Here is a 24395-nt window from a genome sequence, read left to right on the forward strand (position 1 = left end):
TTTTACTGGGAAAAGGGACAGATAAATTTAGTAATCTAACATACACACATGAAGGTAAACCTTGCTGGATTTCAGCAGTTTAGATCCTAAACCTATAGAGTGTGTGTACATATTCCTCACCACTGTGTATCAGAGCATGCCCCTTACATAAATCCATAGGTAGAAAGACACACATTTTCAGGTAAGTGCACACAGAGTTGAGAGGCTGGGGGAAGGGGAAGAATCTCCATAAGGGTAAATGGCGTATGACCCAGAAAGAGGGAAGGACCAGCTCTGCATGAACTACCTTGTTTTGGTCCAAAACCTCTGGCAAGGTTGGCTGCTGAAGTGCAGAGTTATCTTTCCAGCTGGGCAACTCCATTCAGAGAGAGGGAGAGGGAGAATAAGGCTTAACAAGCATTGGAAATCCTAGTAGAAATGTACTACTGTGTTTGGCACCAGTTCAAAAGGAAACAAAAAGGCATGGCTTATTAGTCACATGAAAATGCTAGAAGTAGGCTACATTTTGCATTGCCTGAAGAATCATGACAAGAGTAAAATAAAAGGACTTTATATGCAAGGGTGATACACAAGTTTTCTGTGCTCTCCAAGGCAGTTGCTGTTGCCTTTCCTGTGACCTTGCCATAAGGTAATTTCAGCTACACAGAAGTTCCTTATTACAGAACTCAGCCTATTGTGGAACTCAGCCTAGTTTTCCATCCTCACTTACAGAGCAGGCTAGCAGTGTAACTGGCAGTATAACCGAGAACGTCTGGAGAAGAGAGCGGGGACATTGCAACTGTGATGGAAATTAAGAGGAAGTGCATCACTGACCTCCCAGTGGTGCCAGGTAGAACTGTGAAACATGGCTGCAATCTTTCCACTTTGCAGAAGTGCCTGGAAAACTGAATACAGGTATTCCGCTAATGGCTCCAAGTGACTAAAGCCCTACTAAAAATTAGAGCAGGCAGGGACAGGTCCAAGTTATGGACTGGCAAGTTGGTGACTGGGAGATATTATATACTTCAGCTTCTACCGACCACAGCCAGCATGGCCAGTCGTCAGTTTAAGGCAGCTGTACCGCAAAACATTTGGAGGGTACTGGGTTGCTTGGCCTCAATGCATGCCTATAGTTAGGGCCGTCCACACTTCCCAATGAAGGGAACATCAAATAAACATCAGAAATGTGTGCATAAATATAATGCGGCATACCGAGCACCCAGGAATGGACGATACAAATGTAAAACCGTGACTCTACTACACAAACCAGTCAGGACACATGGGAGAAACTATTTCCTTTATTTTACAAACAGTGATTTACTGGCTTAAAAAAAAAATTGAACAAATAATTTTCCAACTTATCATGACCTCCAAAATAACATCATCTATTTGATCCAAAAGTCTGCCTTTCCAAGGGAGAAAAGGAGCATCTTAAAAGAACAGGACTGCCTACTTTCTAGGAGTGTGGTATCAGGGAAAGGTGCAGCCAAGAAGTTTCCTTGAAGTGAATTTGGGGGAAATGACAGTTCAAGGTTGCCTGCTCTCCCTCATGAGGAGGCTAGGAAAACTCTTGGGACTACAATAGTTGCCTGTCTCCAGATGCCCAGTAGGTGGCATACCAAAGTATGACATGGAAGGCAATGGATGTTTCCAGGATGACCAGGCAGGTAGGCAGTGGAGCGAAAAGGAATGACGAAAGAGAGATAAGGCAACATGTGAATCCTTTGAGGGCAGAGTATATTTTCAGAAAACACAACAAAAAGTGGAGAAATCCACCTGGCCCTGTTCCATTGGCATGCGATGGTCAGTTGCATCATCCCCAGAAGAGCAGACAAATATTCCAAACTTTACAATTGCCATAGCAGTAACCAGATGTGCAGGAAGAGAGGTGGCTACATAACCTCATAGCCACTGCGAATTCCTTTCATGAGGCAGCAAGCAAAGATGATGCCCAGGAGCTGAGGGGGGGAGAAAAATACCAGAAATTATAAAATACCAGATTTTCTCTGCAGGGAGGGAAAAGTTTCACTTATACGCAGACCCTCTAAGGAAAAGAATTTGGATATGGAGAAAAAGCTAGCCTTGCAACTACTTCCCCCACCCCTTCTCGGAGTATATCAGAAGTTCCTTCATCCCTTCACCTTTGCCTAGCTCCTCTCCTTGCCTGCTCCCAAAGCACTGCTGACATCTCCACTGAAAGCCTTTGAGCAGCCCAGAGGAGGAAGTGGTGCAACGAAGACTTTTGTTGCTTGAGGCTTGCAGCACATTCATCCTTCTGTCATCCATCCTCAGGTTTTTGTAGCTTTTCCAACACCACAACATATTGTTTGATTAAAGAGAATGGGAGACAAGGTGTGTGCACAGAGAAAGCAGCCTTTATTGGACTACTTTCTGAAGTATTACAGTGCACCATGTCTCCAGCTCAGATAGCTAAAGATTGTGGAAAAGCTGGTGAAAGAAATAGGCACTGCCCAGTATTTCTTCTTCCCGCCTGCAGCCAAACGAGCCACAATTGGCACAATGAGTTAGGGGGACAGGTGCACCCCCAGGACAGGTGTAGTCACTAGTGTTCCCCTTGGTATTTGCCACTGAAGGAAGGCTATTGCAGAAACCTGGTTGAGATGCTTTTGGTGCTTTGGTGTCAGAGTGTACTCAGAATTTTAATGGCACCCCCTCATGCAAACATGGCGTGGTTAAGTGCGGTAACCTTTGTTTCTCATTATACGACCACATCAGCACTTTGAATAGACACAATTTAAGCCGGCACTCAAATGCAAAGTTGAAGTTGTTCTGCACCACCACCTGTGAGTATATTTTACACTCATCAACATTTTCTAGGAGGCAACCTTTTAGGAGCATTTGACAACTGAACATATCTTGCACCCAGTCTTGCCTTGGGGGGATGGAAGCTGTAGTCTAACTGATCTGGTGGGTACCATGTTGGACTACAAGCTCTCAGGTGATAGAAGAACACTCTCTCAGTCCCCAGAGACATATTAAGGATCGAACAGAAGCCCCAGCCATGGCCTTCCTTTGCCCCACCAGCTCCAGTCAGAGGACTGCATGAGCCTTCTCCCAACCTTTCTGCTTGACCCCATTTCTCTGCATCTTGGGGAAGGGCAGGCATGGGATTAAGGGATGGTGACTGGCCCAGGAAGCCTGAGCTGCCAAAACCTAAAAAAGTACAGTGATCAGTTCAGAGAGCTCCACTGCATCAGTGCAAGTCTAGTGCCACAATGCCAGTGGTTGCTGCTAGTTGTGAGTCTTGCTGCAAGTCCGATCCAATCTCATGGGAACTAGTAAGGTAACTTGAAAATTATAGGCAGAGTTTTAGTCTTGTACAAATCTGTATCTTTTCCTTGCAAAAGGGTTGTACTAGTCATATCCCTTGGCAAAGCTCCAAAGACCCTCAATTGTCTTTGCCTAAAATTCACTGCAAACAGAAGCTTGATTTTGATCAATCGATAATACCAAATACGAGAGATCGGGGTAAGAAGACACACCCCTCTGTCTCTGCATTGGGTTACAGCTAGCCCAGACTGCTATAACTTGGTTGCTCCTGATCCCACCCACCTCATCTTCCCCACTACACACACAGTCCCACCTGCTCAAGCCTGTACAGCCCCTTGCAGGAGTCAGCGGCGGGCTCCGTATGGCAAGATTCATCACTGACTCCGCGCAGATGTGCCCTCTGAGAAAAAGCAGCCAGTTCTTCCCAAGGCAGTTCTTGGGCTCCCAAGTCTGCACTAGATTGCCAAGCCAGCAGAGTAACCTGCCGCTGTTGGGAGAAGGTGGCACTCGCCTCTCTCCCCAGGGAATGCCACCTGCTCAAGGGAGACTAACACATTTCTGCTCCCCACTGTAAAGATTCTGAGCAAGGGCAAAGCCACGTGTACCATTCAAGGTGTTACAGAGTACTCAAGTGGACACCCAAACACACGGGATCTTTAGGGGTTTCCTTCAGTCCCCAGACCAGAGGGACATCGGTTGTGTCTGCACGGATCAGTTGTGTCCCCCCCGCACCCCACACACACACACTTTGCTGCTTTTAGCTGAGCCATGCCGGCCACTGAGAGAGAATGGGTGGCTGTCTAGGTACCTTCACCTGATCCAGCCAGCACAGGCTATGCTGCACGGGTGGGTGTCCCCGCCTCCTGACCCCTGGAGGGCCCCGTGTCCCCTATCCCTGTTCCAGACTATACAGCCCGTATTTTTGTGCAAGACAAACATTTTGACTTTGCTATTGTGGCTCACTATGAGAACACCACATGCAATTTTCATCTGGGGGAAGGCCATCTTGAAGATGTGAGGCACACCTGAGGAGGCATGCGAGCAACGCTTGACGAAGTCTGAGGAGCCGGCAGGAGCTGGGTTGAGCCCTGCACGGCTCTTTGCTCTTCCCCACAGACTTCTGAAAGCAGAATCATATCAGTATTACACCCACAGTATTTATCCTGTTGGCTGAAGAATTCAGTTTTACAGGATACAAAACCACAAACAAGCAAAAACACAAAAACAGGACAACCAAAACCCCAAGGTTGCCCCAGCATGACAACAGCAGATGTGTGTACATGCATAGCTCCCTACGGAGTGTTTTAATCCTCTGTACCTCAAAGAAGGCAATGCCCAGCGCCACTGCAGCCACAATTATGATGTGCTTCCTCAGCCAGTCCTCTATTTTCGTCACACAGCCCTGAAGGGAAAAAAGACGGGAACGGTGTCTTACAAGCTCCAGAAAACTCAACCGCAAAACTCTGGAAAGAGGCCCACGTGTCCCATCACTCCCTCCTACAAACCTCGGTATAGGTGTTGTCATTGTTTGGGTTCTTTGTGCAAGTGGTGTTATTCTTGCAGCACGACTGAGGCACACTTCTGGGGGAAAACCCAGGGACAGCAAACCAGTCGGTGTAATTAGCGGCTCCACAGCAGTTACTCTACAGGTGGGGAGGAGAAGAACATGAGGAAAAAGAGAGAACTTAGCATCTTCTAAAATTTTTAATCAATTGTCTGACTCTCATAGAAGAGGAAATGGCTATTTAATGTATTTATTCTTGAGGCCTACAAATCAAGCTGCAATCAAAGGCCAATCAGGCAACTGCCTAGCAAGTACCCAATCCAGCTTAGAGTCTAATATTCCTTCCACTGGATCATACTGCCTAGCTGAATGACATATCAAGAATATACCTCAAGTAGAAGAGTGTGGAATACTGGTTTAAGTGGGACAAACAGAACAGACAAGAGCAATGTTTCACATGAAGCATCACTTATAAAATTCACTGTCATAGGAGGTAGTGAAGGCCACTAACTTATCAAGGGGTTTAATGTTGACAAGTTCACGGAGCAAAGGTCTACCATTGTCGATTAGCCATGACAGTTAAACAAGTTCTTCATTTCCACTGGAAATTAGGCCCCTGAATACCAGATATGGGTCAGTGATTAATTGGGTTTTTTTTAAAGTCCACTAACTTTACCAATTTGCAATCTAGTTTATTATGCTTTTGATTCTGTTTATTAAACTTTTTAGGAAGTATGAGAGGATAAATTCTATGTGCTGTATTAAATATCTCAGTGTTCTTTCTCAGTGGCCAATAGTGTTCAGAAAAAATGTCAATAAAGCACATGATGCCATTTAACTGCCATCTTCAAGCACATACAAAATGCTACCATGGGTGAATTTCCCTGTGGGGCGTCTTGTTGTGACATCTGTCATGCTGAATAGTCAAAGTGTGGTGGGGCTGGACTATAGCCTTCTGTCACCAAGTCCAAGCAGGTTGTGGTGATCATGCAACCCAGCTCACTAACCACATGCCAATTTTAGCAGCCTGAACTGTGCAAATGCATAATTGCTTCCTAGATAAAGTCATGTAAGAAAGCTTCTGCTTTGCAGTGGATACAATGCCCATCAAATTTAAGACCAGTTGTCCACTTTGACGAGTATGCTGCTCATTTGTTACACGAATTCATTTTATGAAAGCAATCCTTTGTAAAAATGAGAGGTTTTCTTCATGAAACAATATAACAGTAGAAAGCCATTTGGTTTGGAAAGCCTTTTCTACTTGACATAACTGACACTGGGGTTTCATGCTTCACAGGGGCTTCTATGCGCCCCTGCCTGGCTACCGCTGGGAGACAAGATCCTCGCTCTGATCCAGCAGGCTTTCCTGGCAGCACAGTTCGTTTCTGACTAGGAATGAGGAAACCCAGTTTCAGCCCTGAAGCTCAGTGGAAGGCTTTGCACCAGTCATCATCCTCCAGTTTAAAATGGTGAGCAGAACGTTTGAGGCTACAATACTCAGCATTCCTGACATGGTCATTCTGAGGATAAGATGGGAGGCTAAAGAACCATGTGTTCTGCCTTGTGTTCTATGGAAAACTGATGGGATATCGATGTGATACATCGGGGAAAACCATCCAGGCAGCTAAAATCCAAAGTTCTACTTACAGACAGACACACACTAAGAGCGCTAAATGTCACTTACAGTTAAGTGTGCTTTCGAAAACAACCTCTGAGAGGACATGGAAGGTCTGCTGAGAAGTAAAAATATCCAGCTGGGCCAACCCAGGCCCTTGAGAATGTTTAACATAGTTTGGTTTTATTCCATGCTCTAATAATGGGATGTCTTGCTTAAAACTGATGAACAAGTTGGATACCATACTCTTAATTGTTTTCTAATAGTTAAGTCCACAAAGCGGGTCCCGTGTGGCACTTACATGCTTCTGCAGGTCATCCAAAGTAGCAGCAACCTTTGAATCGTTTCGGTAGTGCAACATTTCTTCCCTAACTTCCTTATCAATCACGGATTTGATCTGGGAAAAGAAGAAGGTGATAAAGATGTTTAAGGCTCATGGGGTTTGACCAACACCCAACACGAATGATCAAACAGTCCTGAGGAAGTTCTCCCAGCCCTTTGTGAGTAACAAGGCTGACTTCTGGATGCAAACTGTAATGATGGCTGGCAACTTTAGGGTCAATCCACTGAAGGGTTTTACCTATAGGTATTCCACCTGACCTTCCCTAGGGAGTTTCAGCAAGAGTCTGAAGGCAACAGCAACAAAGAGAGATCTCTCTCACCTTGTCCTTGAAGATGTAACCAGCAATGGCAGCTGCAATCTCCACCAGGAAGATGATTGTCAGCAGGACAGCAAACTAAAGGAGGAAATAACACATTTAAATGCCTATGAGCACTCCTTGAGTCCCATTTCCACCACACCCTATCCATTCTGTGTTATACAATACAGAGCCCACCTTCCTGAGACCAAGATTATGCCTGCTCAAGAAATAGCCCTACCCTAGCCCTAAATAGGAGGGTATTTTGTAAAAACAGTGTCTCTCTAACTTCCTATCATGGCAGACCCAGTCAGAGAACACAGCACCCATTCCTATTCAAAGACTCCAATTTGTACGATGAAGCCATTCGTCACCCTGTCCCAACTTCTAATGTTCAAGTTGGAAGAACAAGTAGACCATCCCTCTGTATCACAGCCTTACATTTCTCCCTAATTCTGTCAACGTCTTCCGGCTTAGAAACTTCCCTCCTTCCTGTGTCATGGGACCCACTGGTATCTCCCAATGGCAGATGACAGAATTTCTTGGGCCCTCTATCCTTTGCTGTGCTAATGCCCTTCAAATACTCATCCACAGTGTGCAGCTATACCTGCACCCAGCTTCTTCTGGGTTATTTGCACTTCCCCTCAAAAGAGGCCGATGAAGGCATAAATGTAGAGGGACCTACTAACATTCAAGAGCATAAAGATCGCTGGGTCATTTGGGGACCAGCTAACCTTTCCCCATAGCTGTGCTCCATTCATCATGCACTGTGATGTACCATTCTTGACCAAACCTCATTAGATTTTAAGTGAGCATGCTAAAGTGCACCAGTAAATTGTGCGGTTATTGATTTAACTGTCAGCACTTAAGCTGCTCTGCATCATTCCCAGAGCATACTTTTCTTTGGCATAAAGCTCTCTCCATAGACCAAACCACAGAATTTCTCTAGACCTCCCACCCATAGTATCCTCTGTGTACCAATGCATGGCAAGAGTATCACAGTATGACTTATGGCCATAACTCAGTGGAAAAGCATAGCATCAGTTCTGGAATCTCTAGCCCAAGATGGCTGACAAATTGACTGTACAGTGTATATTCTTTTCAGTGCCAGGTGAAAACCTTTACATTTGTTTTAAAATTACTGATTTTAGAAGCTAGCAGTCACTTTTTAATTTTATCAGACTGTATTTTTCTTACTATTTATTATTCCTATTTATTGTTAATACACTGATGTTTTATGGTTGTTTTAATGTTGGAAGCCATCCTGAGATGTTGTCATAAAGGGCAGCATATAAATGTTTTAAATGAATAAAGAGATAGATCTGTAACCAGGCAAAATATAACCTCTGCTGCACGGCCTACTTATATTCCCCTATTTCCTGAGCTCCAAGGAAATACAACAAGAATTAGTGCTGGAGCTGGGTCAATATGCTATGTCCATTCTGGCAGTCCTCCAAATCTAACCCCTCACTTGCATCCAACAATACCAACGCCCATTCCAAAGCTCTACTTCATTCTACAGCATTCCCTCACCGTTGTAACCATGCAATAGTTCTCTTTCATTGCACCACAGCAACCAAAGAAGGAGATGAAGAAGACTATAACGCCCACAACCAAGATGACGATGGGGGCACCGGAAGCAGAGGCAGGACTGGTCATCACCAGTGTCTTGTTGAGCTCAATCTGTACATATATCCCCAGGACAATCAGAGCAATGCCACAGAGCTGTGTAGGAGAAAAAACAAACCATTAGTATTGCAAGGATTAGAATAACGGAGTTGGAGGGGACCTAAGTCAATGCCCTACTTGACTCTCAGAGGGGGACAGGAAAAACAATTTTGAACGGAGAAGAGAAGGCTTATGCTCTTGCGGCAGAGTGGCTACTGCATTTAGGAACACACCCACCTGAGTTTTTTTTTTAAGCTATCCCTGAGGCATGCTATGGAACAGTGTACGCTGAGGGGAAGCCCGCCATCTTGCAGGTCTGGCAATGCCTGAGGTCTTGCAGCCCGCCTTCTCTGCATGCAGGCCAGGACTAGTACTTGGATGTCAAAGTCTATGCCGGCAACCTCTGCCTGCATCTATCTTTGCAGTGTTCCTAACAAACAGGTTTGAAGGCTAGGGAAAATGAGCCTTGCCATTATCTAGCAGCCAATTGTTTGTTCCTCTGCCTCAGAACAGCACTGAAGGTGGGAATATATCTGAAACATCTGGTAAGTAGCCAACAGAATTCCTCTGTGGAGCCAGAAGATATATCCCATCCAATATAAACACATGGGCCTACCTCTGATTATTGCAGCCATTTTGGCGACATGCAGTTTATGTCAGTAGGAAATGCACAGCTTCCTAAAACGTGATACCCTCCTGCACAAACTATCTAGGCTTATTTTTCTAGACCCAAATTGGGGGTGGTGGGGGTGGTGTCAGTTTTTAATGATGAAGATAGAAAAAATATTAGTTACACAAGTGACATGGTGGTTTTTTAAAATATAAAACAAACTTAGAAATATGAGGCACATCAGAACCTTTTTCTTGAAACAGGAAGGGGTAAATAGCAAATCTAGGTTTAAAGATCTGTTAATTTGGCAGATGAATTGGTTGGGACAAAATATAGAAGACGTCAAGCAGAACTGTAGGTATCAGTCTTATTTTACTAAACATGAAAATTGAGAACAGCTCGCTTAATGCCTAATTATCAATCTACATAGAATTCCAGCTTTCAGAACAGGTCCAGCATTATTTTTGCAGAACAGACCCTCTTAAATTTAAAAATCTAGTTGTTTTCTTTGCTACAGTCCAAAAGTTCTTCTCCCTGAAGTTTTTTTAAAAATATATATTCAGTCAGAATTGATCGGGTAACTCTTCCTTACAATGGACAAGTGCCATATATATTTCTTACTTATTATAAATCCATGTATTTAGGGAGCTTTCAATGGTTTGATTCACAAAACAAGTCAACCTATGCTCCACATTCAAATTGAACCATTGCTTGTGAAAACATGGGCTGTTGTCTTGTGTAAATCCTGCTGTAGTTTTTTAAACTATGTATAATCTACAAAGAAAACCCAGGATTTGTTGTTGGATTATAAAATGAGTGTTGTTCATGATTAACAAAGTACGATTCCTTAGCACTCCTGGAAACACAGCAATCCATGGTTCAATGGTAACCCACACTGAATGTTGTGTGTGCATTGTCAAGTCACATGAACCCAGTCAATAAAAGCTACACAAAGGTGACAAGAGAACACATGTAATCCAATCCCCCCTCCCAAGAACTGAAAAGGAGTCTCATTTACCAAAAAAGCTAGAAGAGAGGTTCAGGAAGCAACTATAATTCTACTCCAATCAAAATCATACATTCCACCAGGCTGAACTAAAAAATGTTGCATTTTTAACACCCGGATTTTCACATCATGTTGTCCTTCCCTAACTGACACCCTATTAGACAATGACTGGGTTCACACTTCAAACAACCCATCATGGGTAAGATGACAGAGCTGTTTGTTACATCAAGCAAACCGAGACCTGTGTTTATGAAAACAAGCTAGCCCAACCGCCCATTGGCTTGTTGGATGACATCTACCATTGTCGGCCTACCAACCTCATCATGGGTAGCAGGATGCAGGTAGCAAGGCACTCGCCAAGAGCCACAAAAGACCCCCAACACATGCCCTTGCTGAGCTAGTCCAGGCTACTGCCAGCCACCCCACCTGTGCCCAAGAGGCAAGGTGAACTGACCGGCACTAGCTCAGTGCGTGCCACCAGGATCACAAACTATTTTGTGCTTGCCAAGGCTTTTTCCTCATCACTTTACCCCCTTTTTAGGGGCGAACATTTTCAGAATCTGAAAGCCCTTTCAAAGAGCCTAAGTGGCACATCGGAAGCACTGCCATAGTTGGACATCTCCTTATTTGTGCCACAAGTGAGAATTCCTATTTTTTAATGCGCACATCAGTCCATGGGTGTGGAATGGCAAGCCTTGCCTTGGCGATGCCCTGGGGGTAGTACTTGCTGTCAAGAGGCAGCCTTCATGGACCCTGACCAAGAGATGCTCCCAAGAGCATTATTTCAGTTCACTCTAGTTTCTCTTAAATGAATACGCCCCTGTGGAGAAAAAACCATGGGGAGCACTGTCAAGACGCTTTCTAAAAAGGAACATGAGTTGTGACAGCTAGCTGTCAAACCTCAGTAGAAAAGGGTTAGTACTCTTGTAGAAAAGGGTGGCTTGTACTTTTCCACCTTCCCAAGCACCCAGAGTCTTGGGAGAGGGTGCAAAAGTGAGATGAGACTCACATGAGTCAGGTCCAGACAAGACAAAACAAAACCCTTGAGCATCTCACCTCAAGGAGGAGATCTACTGATCACCCCCTCTTCCTGAGTAAAGTTCACTTACAGCTTTGGTTCCTTTTGACAGCTTGTCTTTTGATGTCTCTTCTGAGGAGACGCAAAGGGGATCTTATAGTGACTTACAAGTACACGAAGGGGTGAGACGAGGTAGAGGGTCATGACCTGTTCTCCCCTGTCGTGGAGGGAAGGACACAATCCTATGGAGCAAAGCTAAAGGAACTGGGTTTTAGGATGGATGCCAGGAAGGACTTCCTGATGATTAGGACCCCTAAGATATGGAATGGGCTCCCATGGGAGGTGACCCCCATCAGTGAGGGAGTTCAAGGAAAGACTGGACACCCACATGTTGGATATTATATGAGCAGAGCCGGCTTGTGTCGGGGATCACATCAGATAGCCCAGGAGGCCTCTTCTGACTGGCTAATTTTCTGTTTCTATCCTTTTACACTGCAGTAGCCTGACTTTAGATAACTTCTGAAGCCAGATATATGAGTAAGCTGATTATTGGTTTCCTTTCCTTAAAAGCAAACAAACTTGTCTAATCTCACAAAGGTTCTGGTTGCACTCGGCAGCAGCACAACTCAAGCACAGTCGCAACATTAGCTATCAGGATAGGTGGTCATGGAGTGGATGGAAGGAAAGAAATCCAATGGCATTCTGTACGCGAGCCACAGCCTAAGCCTGGTCACATGTTCTTAAACACTTCCCTGTTCTTTTGGTTAAAGATATACTAGCAGAACATAGTTGTGATAATAGGTCACCATAATTAACAGCCCAAAACAAATCCCAGCTACACTGTGCAAAATGGCAGGCTGCGTACTGCACCTCAGCATTTACATGGGGCATGAGAATCCAGGTGCACCCACTCACCCCACGAGTTGCAAAAGACCCCCTTGCTGGGGATGGGGCTCCATGAAAAATATAAGGTCCATGAATGGTGACCACAGGGAATAGTTTTAGAACTGAGACAAGTTTAGAAGTTATCTACTGAAGCAGGAACAAAATCAGGACCAGCTCTGGTATGCAGAAACCTTTAGAGCACATGCAAGGCCAGGAGTGATGAAGCAAAGCTACAGATGTGGGGACAAGAAAGGATTTCCCTTCGGCCTAGATCTCCAGAGCACAGAAGCTCCCTCCCTTGCTTGTTTCACCACCCACTTCCCAAACAGTTGGTGGTGCGCTTCCTGGAGTGGCTGTTTACTTTGCCCTATCACAGCAGGGCAGACCCACCAAGGCAAAGAGACCCGGCCTACTTCCAGATGGCAAACAGTTCTTCCCCATGGTAACAAGCCCTGATCTTAGGAGGCAAATAAGAGATATTAAGTCCGTGACTCTGCCCGATAAAGCACTGGGTGTTGTGTAGCAGAAAAACCTACTCACTCAAAACTGGGGTAAGATGGGATTCACAGACTTGATTTGGGACAGGGGGGTGGGTGCAGAAATGCCACACAAAAGGAAGCATTAAGTTTTGTTTTGCCACCGATGCTCATACTAGCCCAATTTGCTTCTTCCTTGAGTATCCTGTTCCATATCCAATCTTGTTCATGAAAATTCATGTAATTCTACAGACCAAGATCCCATACTAGAAGGGCAGTAGGGCCATGGTGAGTTTGTTTTGCAGGAATGTTTCATTTCTATTTGCCATTCCTCTCTTCTTCCCTGAAGGCAAAGACACGGTCTCTAAATCAGGGAGGGCAATGTGCAACATTCCAGTTATTTCGGCCTGCAACTCTCATCATCCTTCACCACTTGCTGGGCTGGGCTGGGCTGATGAGAGTTTTAGCCAGGCCTCCGGGGGGGGGGGGCACTTCAATTTTTAAGACTCTCCTGGTATATTAAAAAATGAAGAAATGCCAAACCAGTATTAACATTGTTACTTTAGATGTTTACATTTAATGAATTAACACTTTTGACACAACATGCAGTGTGATAATTTGTAATCTGTGATCCTTCTTTATTTAGCAAATGCTTTTCTAGCTTCTTTCCTAGTGCAAATTTACCAATTATTGTAGTAAAATTTCATTTTCTTATGTCACAGCTGTTATGCAACTTAAAGCCACTCAAATTATCTTATCCCACAGATGAGCCTCTTCAGCACACTGAAATCCGAGGCCCTCTGGGAGTGGGAAGACCAGGCCAAATGGGCTTCCTGCCCCCCAGTGAAAGGCCATCCAGTATTTTGGCTTACAAGTTCTCCATCTCTGGCCCAGGTGAAAGGAAACATGTTCCTATTTGCTCCAGAGAAGAATCCATTGACAAAACAACCCTTTCTGCTTTTTGGTGAGGGAGAGAAGATAGCAGAATGGTCCCAGTGGAGCTGCCCCTGACAACAGAACTGGGAGGGGGAAATTCCCCTTCTTCCCCTGCAGCCCCCACATCCCCTCAAAGAGATCAAGGAAACCCTCCGAAGCAGAGTTTTGATGGTGTAGAGAACTGACAAGGGAAAGGAAGAAAGAGAAAGACTGTGTTCCGTTTCGCAAGTGCACTTCCGCTAGCATGTGACTGGATTTAACCCAGGCTGCTTCTACGCAAAGAATCCTCTTCCCCTTGTTCTCTTGGTGTTTGCAACAGGTTATTCTGTGGAACTCCACAAAGGCTGTGCTAACCGCTATTCCAACTGTCCACCCAAACTAGTGCAGTTATGCCACAACAGTTACTAAAACCTAACAAGAATCACACTAATTACACATTCTTGGTGACTTCTGTTCTCTAACATGCTTTAACCAAAGTGCATGTTGGGGGGGGGGGCATTCCTGTCATAGAACCATGGAGTTGGAAGGGGCCTGAAGGCCTCTTGGTCCAACTCCCTGCTGTTGCAGGCCACTAAGTCACACCATCTCGTTCAGATGACTGTCCAAACACTTTCTGAATGCCTCCAACAAGGGAGAGCCCACAACTTCCCCAGGTAATTGTTATATATTGTTTTATCTTGTTGTTTTACTGTTGTCATCTTGTAATCTGCCTAGAGAGTCCCATGGGACCATTAGCATGGGATGTAGGTTGAATGAATGAATGAATGAATGAATGAATGAATGAATGGTTCCACTGCCTCTAACAGTGAGGAAATTATTCCTGGTGCCTGGTCCAAATCTGGTTTCTTTTAATTTAAGTTGGTTATTCCATGTCCTGCACTCTGGAATGAACAAGAAGAGATCTTGCCCTCCCTCTTTGTGACAGCCTTTCAGGTATTTGCAGAGTGCTATCTTATCTCCCCTCAGTCTTCACTTCAAGGCTGAACATGCCCAGTTCTCGCAATCTTTCCTCACAGGGCTTTGCCTCCAGTCCCTGAATCATCCTTGTTGCCCTCCTCTGTACCCTTTCTAGCTTTTCTGCATCTTTTTAAAACTTAGGTGCCCAGAACTGGACACAGTACTCCAGGTGAGGTCCGACTAGCGCCGAGTAGAGTGGAATTAGTACTTCACATGCTTTGGAAGTGATGCTTCCATTAATGCAGCCCAAAATAGCATTTTCCTTTTTGCAGCCACATCCCATTGTTGGCTCATGTTTAACTTGTGATCCACAACAAGCCCAGGATCCTTCTCATTTGCAATATTGGGGAGCCAGGTTTTCCCCATCTTGCAGTGGTGCATTTGGTTTCTTGCTCTTAAGTGGAGGACTTGACATCTGTCCCTACTGAATTTCATTCTATTACTCTCTGCCCAGCATTTTAAGTTATCAAGATCACCCTCTTTCTTACTTCTGTCTTCCAAGGTATTTGCTATTGCAACCACCTGTGTCAACTGCAAATTTAATTATCTTTCTTGTACTGCCTCAACTAAACTATTAAATGTTAAAGAGTACTGATCCCAGGATGGGACCCTGCAGCACTTACTTGTTGCCTCTCCCCAGTTTGGGAATATGCCATTGGTAAGCACTCTTTGAGTCCAGTTCTGCAGCCAATTGGAGATCCACCTAATGGTTGCACTATCTAGCCCGTTTTTTGGTAGTTTGGTAATCAGGATGTCGTGGGGCACCTCGCTGAAGGCTTTGCTAAAGTCTAGATAGATTATGTCCACAGCATTCCCACAGTGCATTTGGGAGGTTATTTGGTCAAAAAACTAATTAGAATCCTGTCCAGGCACAGTGAATTATCTTAGCCTGGAAATTTGTTCTAGCTCAGCAGCCAGGAAAAAGAAAAGAGATGAGAGAGCCAGTGTGGGGTAGTGGTTAAGGACGTGGGACTGGGACTCAGGCGATCCAGGTTCTAGTCTCCACTCAGCCATGGAGCCAACTGGGTGACTGGACCAGTCACAGCCTCTCAGCCCAGCCTACCTCTCCCAGGGTGCTTGTTGTGGGTATAAGACTGAGAGCAGGAAGAGGAGAATGACATGGTCTGCTTTGAGTTGTTAAAAAAAACCAGTAGGATATAAATCTAATCAATATTTTATCTCCACCAGTTGTGTAAACTAGATGAGATGGAAAGTTTTATCCAGTTCCATCTGCACCTCCCATTGCTTTGCTGGGGAAATCCATAGATGAAAAATATGAAAGAAAACTAATTTTAAGGTAAATTATAAAATATATTAAACTAATAAATAAAAAACCACAGCTGAAAATGAATGTTACTCACTTTCTAGCACATGACACTTGTAGCTAATATCTTCATTCTTCACTGACCTTTTCTCTTCAGGTATACGCAACATCTGGCTAATGTCTATATTTGAACAAATCATTCATGCCAAGAAGCAGCTGACTTTATTATGCTGTTTTCTGGGGAAAAGCCCATTGCTCAAAGCACAGGAAGAGGAATTGGGAAGGGCAGTTCAGCTCCCCGGGTAGTTCTCAAGAGCAAACCGGACCAACAAAATAAGCCTAAGCCAAGCTGTATGTACAGCCACACAGTCAGGATACAATCCCACACCTCATCCTTTCTGAGCCAGATGCCAGCTCTTACATCATTTTTGTGCCATGATGTATCCAAGACTGTTTGTTTTTACAAGCAGTGGCAGAAGTGTTCTCCCCCTTTCTCAAACTGGTCCTTGGAAGAGACAACATATTTGTTGTGCCAAAAGCTTTCATGAGCTGGAACCTAATTTGCTCCAGAGTGATCTTAGTTTGCAGATACTGTCAAACATACGGGCAAGGGGAAGGATAAGCTCCCAAAGAAAAGCCAGCAGATCAAGATGAACATGTGCGCTGTCAGTGGGTGTGTCCTACTCTAAGCACCTAAAGAGCCACTGTTACCTTTTGTGGCCTGTCTGAGTTTGACTGAAAGTGTGATGCCAAGGCAATCTTCTATCACATGCACATCATTTCTCCCTGCCCCTCTCCCCACCCCTCATGCACAGACTACAACATTGAGGGGCAGTCCAAGATGTTCTGCTGCCCAAAGCCACAGACAAGATGGTGCCCCTCCTCCAATTCCACATACAGAAGTCCAGTGGAATGGCGGTGGAATCATACTTCAATGTTTGGGATGTGGTACTGAAGGGGCAACCTGGGGGGCAAAAGGCAGACCACCTGGCACAGGCACCTGTTCTGCAGCACCTTGCTGCCATCCCCAACCTGGGCGTTTGCTCCCTGAGGTAGTTGCCTCACTCAGTCTAATGACTGGGCCATCCCTGATCTGAGAGGGACAAAAACATACACCAGAGTATGTTTGGTAATATTTAAGGCAGCCTAGGACTCCTTTTTTGGCTGAAATGGCCAATTTGCCCACACTTCTGGAATTGAATAGAAGCAGTATTTATGTAAAACTCATACAGACTGTTTCTTATGAGAGAGCCTGGAGATTTACGACACAGCAGTCAGGCCAGATGTGAGAGATACTGTATAACCAGCTCCAAGACAAGGGCAATCATTTCCGTCATCACACTGACGTTCCATTGCGTCCAGCGCAGAGATAAAACAAAGCAAAGTCACAGTTTCAGCCATTTCCTTACTAAGTATCTTACTATGATCACACCAAGATCCCATCTGCAAATAGATGCGTTTACAGGTCATTCAGCATTCCTAGTGAAAGTGGGGCTTTAAAGACGGGTGAAACATTTTGCTAATACTATTCTAATTCCAAGCTTGAAACTTTATCTCTAAGATGTATATTTCTGCATGCAGGATGGTACATTTGAGAATTCCAGTTCTTTTAACTTTTTGGCTGAATGGTGCAAGCTAGTAAAGGCAACCTTTTTTTCCTCTGGTTTTTACTATTCACTTTTGGGGATGGTTACTAGTTGGTCTCAGGCAAACCATTCAACATCACAGTAGTCCAAGTCTATGCCCCAACCACTGGTGCTGAAGAGGCTGAGGTTGACTGGTTCTATGAAGGCCTACAACACCTTCTAGAATTAACACCAAAAAATGATGTCCTTATCTTCATGGGGGATTGGAATGCTAAAGTAGGAAGGCAAAAGATAACTGGAATAACAGGCAAGTTTGGCCTTGGAGTACAAAATGAAGCAGGGCACAGGCTGGTAGAATTTTGTCAAGAGAATACGATGGTCATAGCAAACACTCTTTTCCAACAGCCCAAGAGACGACTCTACACATGGACATCACCAGACGGTCAACACAGAAATCAGACTGACTATGTGCTCTGCAGCCAAGGATGGAGAAGCTCTATACAGTCAGTAAAAACTAGACCAGGAGCTAACTGTGGCTCAGATCATGAGCTTCTTGTTGCAAAATTTAGACTTAAATTGAAGAAAGTAAGGAAAAGCACTAGGCCATTCAGGTATGACCTAAATCATATCCCTGATGAATATACAGAAGATGTGACGAATAGATTTAAGGTATTAGATCTGATAGACAGAGTGCCTGAAGAACTATGGACAGAGGTTTGCAACATTGTACAAGAGGTAGCAACTAAAGCCATCCCAAAGAAAAAGAAATGCAAGAAAGCAAAATGGCTGTCTGAGGAAGCTTTACAAATAGCTGAGGAAAGAAGGGAAGCGAAAGGCAAGGGAGAAAAGGAAAGATACACCCAATTGAATGCAGAATTCCAGAGAATATCTAGAAGAGATAAGAATGCCTTCTTAAATGAACAGTGCAAAGAAATAGAAGAAAACAATAGACTAGGGAGGACCAGAGATCTCTTCAAGAAAATTGGAGATATGAAGGGAATGTTTCATGCAAAGATGGGCATGATAAAGGACCAAAATGGCAGGGACCTAACAGAGGCAGAAGAGATTAAGAAGAGATGACAAGATTACACAGAAGAACTATACAAGAAAGAGCTTAACATCCCTGAAAACCACGATGGGGTGGTCACTGACCTTGAGCCAGACATCCTGGAATGTGAAGTCAAATGGGCCTTAGGAAGTCTGAGCAACAACAAAGCTAGTGGAGGTGACAGTATTCCACAGCTGAGCTATTCAAAATCATAAAAGACGATACAGTAAAACTGCTACACTCAATATGCCAGCAAATTTGGAAAACTCAACAGTGGCCATAGGATTGGAAAAGGTCAGTTTACATTCCCATCCCAAAGAAGGGCAATGCCAAAGAATGTTCAAACTACCGCACCATTGCACTCATTTCACATACTAGCAAAGTTATGCTCAAAATCCTACAAGCTAGGCTCCAGCAGTATGTGGACCGAGAACTACCAGAAGTACAGGCAGGATTTCAAAGAGGGAGAAGAACTAGAGATCAAATTGCCAACATACACTGGATCATGGAGAAAGCTAGGGAGTTCCAGAAAAACATCTACTTCTGCTTCATTGACTATGCTAAAGCCTTTGATTGTGTGGATCACAACGAATTGTGGCAAGTTCTTAAAGAGATGGGAGTACCTGACCATCTTATTTGTCTCTTGAGAAACCTATATATGGGTCAAGAAGCAACAGTCAGAACCGGGCACTAAATCACTGATTGGTTCAAAGTTGAGAAAGGAGTTCGGCAAGGCTGTATACTGTCGACCTGCCTATTTAACTTATATGCAGAGCACATCATGAGAAAGGCGGGGCTAGATGAATCACCAGTTGGAATTAAGATTCCTGGGAGAAATATCAACAACCTCAGATATGCAGATGATACCACTCTCATGGCAGAAAGGGAAGAGGAACTAAAGAGCCTCTTGATGCGGGTAAAGGAGGAGAGCGCAAAAGTTGGCTTGAAACTCAACATTAAGAAAACTAAGATGGCATCCTGTCCTCTCACTTCCTGGCAAATAGATGGGGAAGAAATGGAGGTAGTGACAGATTTTATTTTCCTGGGCTCCAAGATCACCGCAGATGGGGACTGCAGCCAAGAAATTAAAAGATGCTTGCTCCTGGGGAGGAAAGCTATGGCAAATCTAGATAGCATACTAAAAAGCAGAGACATCACCCTGCCAACAAAAGTGCATATAGTCAAGGCTATGGTTTTCCCAGTTGCAATGTATGGCTGTGAAAGTTGGACCATAAGGAAGGCTGAGCGCCAAAGAACTGAGGCCTTTGAATTGTGGTGCTGGTGGAGACCCCTGTGAGTCCCTTGAACCGCAAGGCGATCAAACCGGTCAGTCCTAGAGGAGATCAACCTTGACTGCTTTTTAGAAGTCCAGATCCTGAAGATGAAACTCAAATGCTTTGGCCACCTAATGAGAAGGAAGGACTTCCTAGAGAAGAGTCTAATGCTGGGAACAATAGATGGCAAAAGAAGAAGGGGACAGCAGAGAATGAGGTGGTTAGATGGAGTCACTGAAGCAGTTGGTGTGAGCTTGGGTGGACTCCGGGGGATGGTGGAGGACAGGAAGGCCTGGAAGAATGTTGTCCATGGGACATGACTTCACGACTAACAACAACAACAACTAGTTGGTTTAATTTTAAACCTAGCAAGTGCAAAGGAAATCTCTCTGCTGATGTATTAAATCTAAGTGCATAATTCTAAAATTATACCTTACATTTCTTGATGTCAGTCAAGCCTCCATCCTGGCTCTGAACTCTGAAGTGTTCAGCGTTCCCTTACTATTGCAAAATCAAGCCTCCAATTCCTCAAATTCAATTAGCAAGATCTTCCACATTATTGTTTCTATGCATACGATCTCTGTGCAATACAAGATTGCCAAAATAGGGGGAAAAAGTCAAGCTTGTTTCTATGTTGAGTGATAGACATGCAAACAGTCTTGTGTGACTCAGCCACAGTTATTAGAAGTACATTAACTTCACAAAAAGAGGTGGGCCCAAGACTTCTACATATGTTGCAATAGGAACTCCATCTGTTCAGCTCAAATGCTAGGAACTGGTGCCACATGTGCAGATACAGTGAACCACCTGTCCTACCTGTCTCACAAAGAATGCCCTGACAGCTGCTATGGTATACACCAATATACCACTGCCCCAAATATGAGAGTGAGTAGGCCGGAACTGCTAAGTCAGGAGGAGGAAACAGTGATGCAAAAAATTTTAACTTTCTGGGAGGTTCTGTTTGGAAACCACATTGCTCAAACTTTGGAACTGTTTGTGAACTAACCTCTCAATTTCCTCAAATTCTGTGTTCTTTTATATAGAATGGGCTCTCACTGGCTTGAAAAAGGGTTAGTGGCTGCCAGTTCAACCCAATAAACCATAGGTTACTGCTGGACTAAGAACATAAGAAAAGCAATGTCAGATCAGACCAGAGGTCCATCCGCTCCGTACACCCAGTGGCAAACCATGATCCCTCAAGCAGGATGGGTGCCAGACCTCCTCCTGCCCAAGCTCCTCAGCAACCGGTGTATGCAGCCATGGCATCTCTGGTAAAGGAGAGAGCACATAGCTCACTAGCCTAGTAGCCACTGAGGGCTTCTTCCCTCATGAATCTGTCCAGTCCCTTTTTACCACTTCCTATGAAGGCAAATTCCATAGTTTAACTATATGCTGTATGAAGAAATACTACTTCTTGCCTGTCCTAAACCTTCCACCAGTCAGCTTCATGAGATGACCCTGGGTTTGGGCGTTATGGAAGAGGAAGAAAAATCTCTCCCTCTCTCCTTTCTTGGTCTCTAAACAGTCAAGCACTCCACATTCAGACAACACCATGAAGGAGCCCATTGTGGATTGTTGAGTAAAAGCAGAAGTAAAAGCACAGTGCAGACAACACACCTGTTCTTTAATGCACAGGCTGCCAAACTGCACAAACCAGGTCATTGACTTACAGCTTTCTTAGTGAGCAACCTAGGTGTGACATTAAGTAAACCTTGAATTTTCAGATTCAGTGCTTGTACTTCAGATACAATGACTTCTCCAGGAACAGAAACAGTAGTTCCCTCTATCACAGCAGAAAGGAAGCTGATCTATGCTGAGTCGAACTACAGGCCCACCTAGTCCAGAAGTGCCACTACTGACAGGCAGCAATGGCTCTCCACAGTTGCAGGCAGAAGTTCTTCTTGCGCTAACTGGAGTTGCGGGGGACTGAATTTGGGATCTTCTGTATGCAAAGCAGGTCCCTCCCACCAAGCTACAGAATCCCAAATAATCCTGGAGAAGAAGAATGTAGTTTCATTTGTTTCACCCATCTGTGAATGATCTAGCTGTCATGGAACTATAAAACTATATTTCTATTTCGGTAATTTCTTCAGACTTTACAGAATTCTGGCTCTTCCCTAGATTTCTCCAGAGGGAAGCTACAATGAGGTTTACAACATGACAATTGAGAGGTGCTATCACTATCTAGAGAAAAGTCCTATAGAGATGTAATGCAGGCAAGGAAACCAGCCTAAAGCAGCATGAGACACTATAAATCTGGAGCAACTTGGGAAAAGAATGATGTAATACCTATAGATACATGAAGTTTACATGCAATGCATAGTGACAACTCATCAAGAAAACCAAGTGACAACTTGAGTGTAAACCAGCTGCCAAAAGGCCAATTACCAAGCTTACACACAATCTTAGGAGCTGTTTAATGCATTTTGTAGAAACAAGTCCCAGAAAGGTGTGGTGGGGGGATACAGCTGACAAGCAACTGTATTTTTCACTTTTCCAGGTGCCAAGGCCCCCAATTAACTTACCCAAAATAAGAAGTTGAAGAAGAAAACAAGGAATTTAATACATTTCATACCGCCTTCGACACCCATTTTGGATATTCGTTCCTGTAAGGGTGGGGGGGAGAAATGGGGAAAGAGAGAAGTGTTAGATCAAGCTATCAGTCCCGGGAGGCAAGGGAAAGTGGAGCGAGGCGTTAATACTACAATGGAGGATAGCAAAAAGAAGCAGGAAACCTGGAGGAGGCACTCTAGAAGCGAGGGATGTGGGGGCGGCGGGGGGAGATTCCAGTAAGCGGGAACAAAATTTCCGCGAGGAAATTAAAACTCTTCCGAGAAGTATAAAAATCGGAAACAGATTGTCAGGAGGCGCAGGACTATCTTTAGGGCACAAGCCAAACACGACCCACAGCAGTGCTCAGCCAAGGAGTCCCAACTGCTCCAGTCTAGGGGCTTTTCGACTCCCCCTTTCTCCCCCTCCCCGGCCCAAGAGACGCACACAACTAGCCCTGGCAACCTGGGATAGCACACCACGCTCGCCAACAGGCCGGGAAATCTGCGTGGGAGGGAGGGGAGAAAAGGGACTGGCGAGAAGGGGGAGGAATACTTGTTTTAACAGCGTGGCATGTAACCTTAACCCAGCCCCACCTTTCCTGCTAAAAGGACGCTGGCTTCTTAGCTCGCTCACTCCACGGTCCCTTAAACACTGGCGAACTCGTCCCTTCCACCCGCTCCTCGGCAAGTAAAGCCAGGGCGTATAGCCTGAAGCGTGGCGGCGGGGCGGACGGGACGTACAGAAGTCTCCGCACAGGAGTCTAGCAGGCCCCTAAATCTTCCAACGCTGAGACACTTCCTGCCCCCTAAGCAAGACCCGAGCTCGCCCAAGGACCACCCAGCCCCCAAACCCCGTCCCCGCTGGCGTCACTGACCTTTCAGCTTCTTTCTCCGAGAACGGAAACAACCCGAACAACGCACTCCAACGGGGCAGTAGAGGAAACGCCGCTCCCCGCAGATTTATACCCCCTCCGCCCTTGCTACCCGCCACTCCTCTGACGCCACTCGGGCGAGGTCTCCGCCCTCAGCCCTGCGCAAGCAGCGGAGGGAGCCCAGCTGCTGGTCTTGTGACAAAGCGAAGCGGTGGCCGCGAACGGCTGGGAATTACGGGAGTGCTGCACTGAGTCAACAGGCGGGCGGGGCGGCGGCCCAAGAGAGCGCCCGTACAAGGAGCGCCTCCGGCTTTCCGCCCTCCAGTGGCTTGAAAAGTGTCCTGGCACTGTAGGCACCCACTAGCTTCGGATGGCATGAGCTTGGTCGGCCTGGAGCGTCATCGGACCCCCGAAGTGAAGCGCACTCCGGAATCGGCAGCCGTGTGTACCGACACACGCCCGCCCGCGTAGTGGTTTGCGAGGGTGTGAGGAGAGGAATGACTTCAGGGGAGAGGAGAGCAAGAACAACTCCCTGGGTTGATTCACGCAATATTTTTAAGTTTGGGGGGCTATTTTAGGCTTAAGGTAGCCTGGGTCCCTAACATACATTCAGGTACAGTTGGGAGTCGTAAGGAACTTCCTCCCTGCGTGGTACCCCAAAGGACACCATATGGGAACACCGAGAGGAGCAGAGCAGGGATGACACCTGCCCCAAAGTGCCCAAATGGCACTTTCACTGACTGTCGTTGGGTTTTCCACCACACGCCCCTGCCGATGCTAGGACATCAGGTTTGCTAAAGGCAAGGACGAGGGGATGGGCTGTGCCACACTTGGCTTCCTCGAGAGGAAGACCTGCACAGCACAGCGCCAAACACTCCAGCTTCCTCTGCCCGGAGCTCTTGCTGATCTTCCTGGAAGAGTGGGGCGGGTCGCAGCAGCTGCTTGACCAGAGAGGTATGCACTCCTGCTCTCTGGCAAACTGGCTTTTTGAGCATATCGTTTGAGTTTGGATGATACACAAAGCCAAGGAGGGTTAAGTAAACTCTAAAGCAGAAAGCCATGGTTCTTGGAATGACTGTATTCAGAAGCCACACAAACCCAGTCATGATGATTAATCGTTTTTAGACACTTTAACACTGATGACTAGCCTAGAGTTCCCAAAAGTGTCCCTTCTAGGCTGCAATCTTATACCCACCTGGCTGAGTGGAGGTAACCC

At 45.4% G+C, this 24395-nt stretch overlaps 1 protein-coding gene across 1 annotated transcript; it reads right to left on the reverse strand.

The window, feature by feature from the left end:
* Positions 1–1259: 1259 nt before the first annotated feature.
* CD63 (CD63 molecule) lies at positions 1260–23328 on the reverse strand. Its single transcript, XM_044449607.1, has 8 exons — positions 23183–23328; positions 22281–22361; positions 8561–8752; positions 7052–7126; positions 6691–6786; positions 4776–4913; positions 4589–4672; positions 1260–1937 (listed from the first exon to the last, which is right to left on the reverse strand). Exons 2-8 carry the CDS (start codon positions 22344–22346, stop codon positions 1872–1874), a joined length of 717 nt encoding a protein of 238 aa, XP_044305542.1. The 5' UTR covers positions 22347–22361; positions 23183–23328; the 3' UTR covers positions 1260–1871.
* Positions 23329–24395: the final 1067 nt, after the last annotated feature.

The sequence above is a fragment of the Varanus komodoensis genome, unplaced genomic scaffold (assembly GCF_004798865.1).
Source record: "Varanus komodoensis strain SLA01 unplaced genomic scaffold, ASM479886v1 scaffold59_3, whole genome shotgun sequence".
In the NCBI taxonomy this organism is placed as follows: Eukaryota; Metazoa; Chordata; class Lepidosauria; order Squamata; family Varanidae; genus Varanus; species Varanus komodoensis.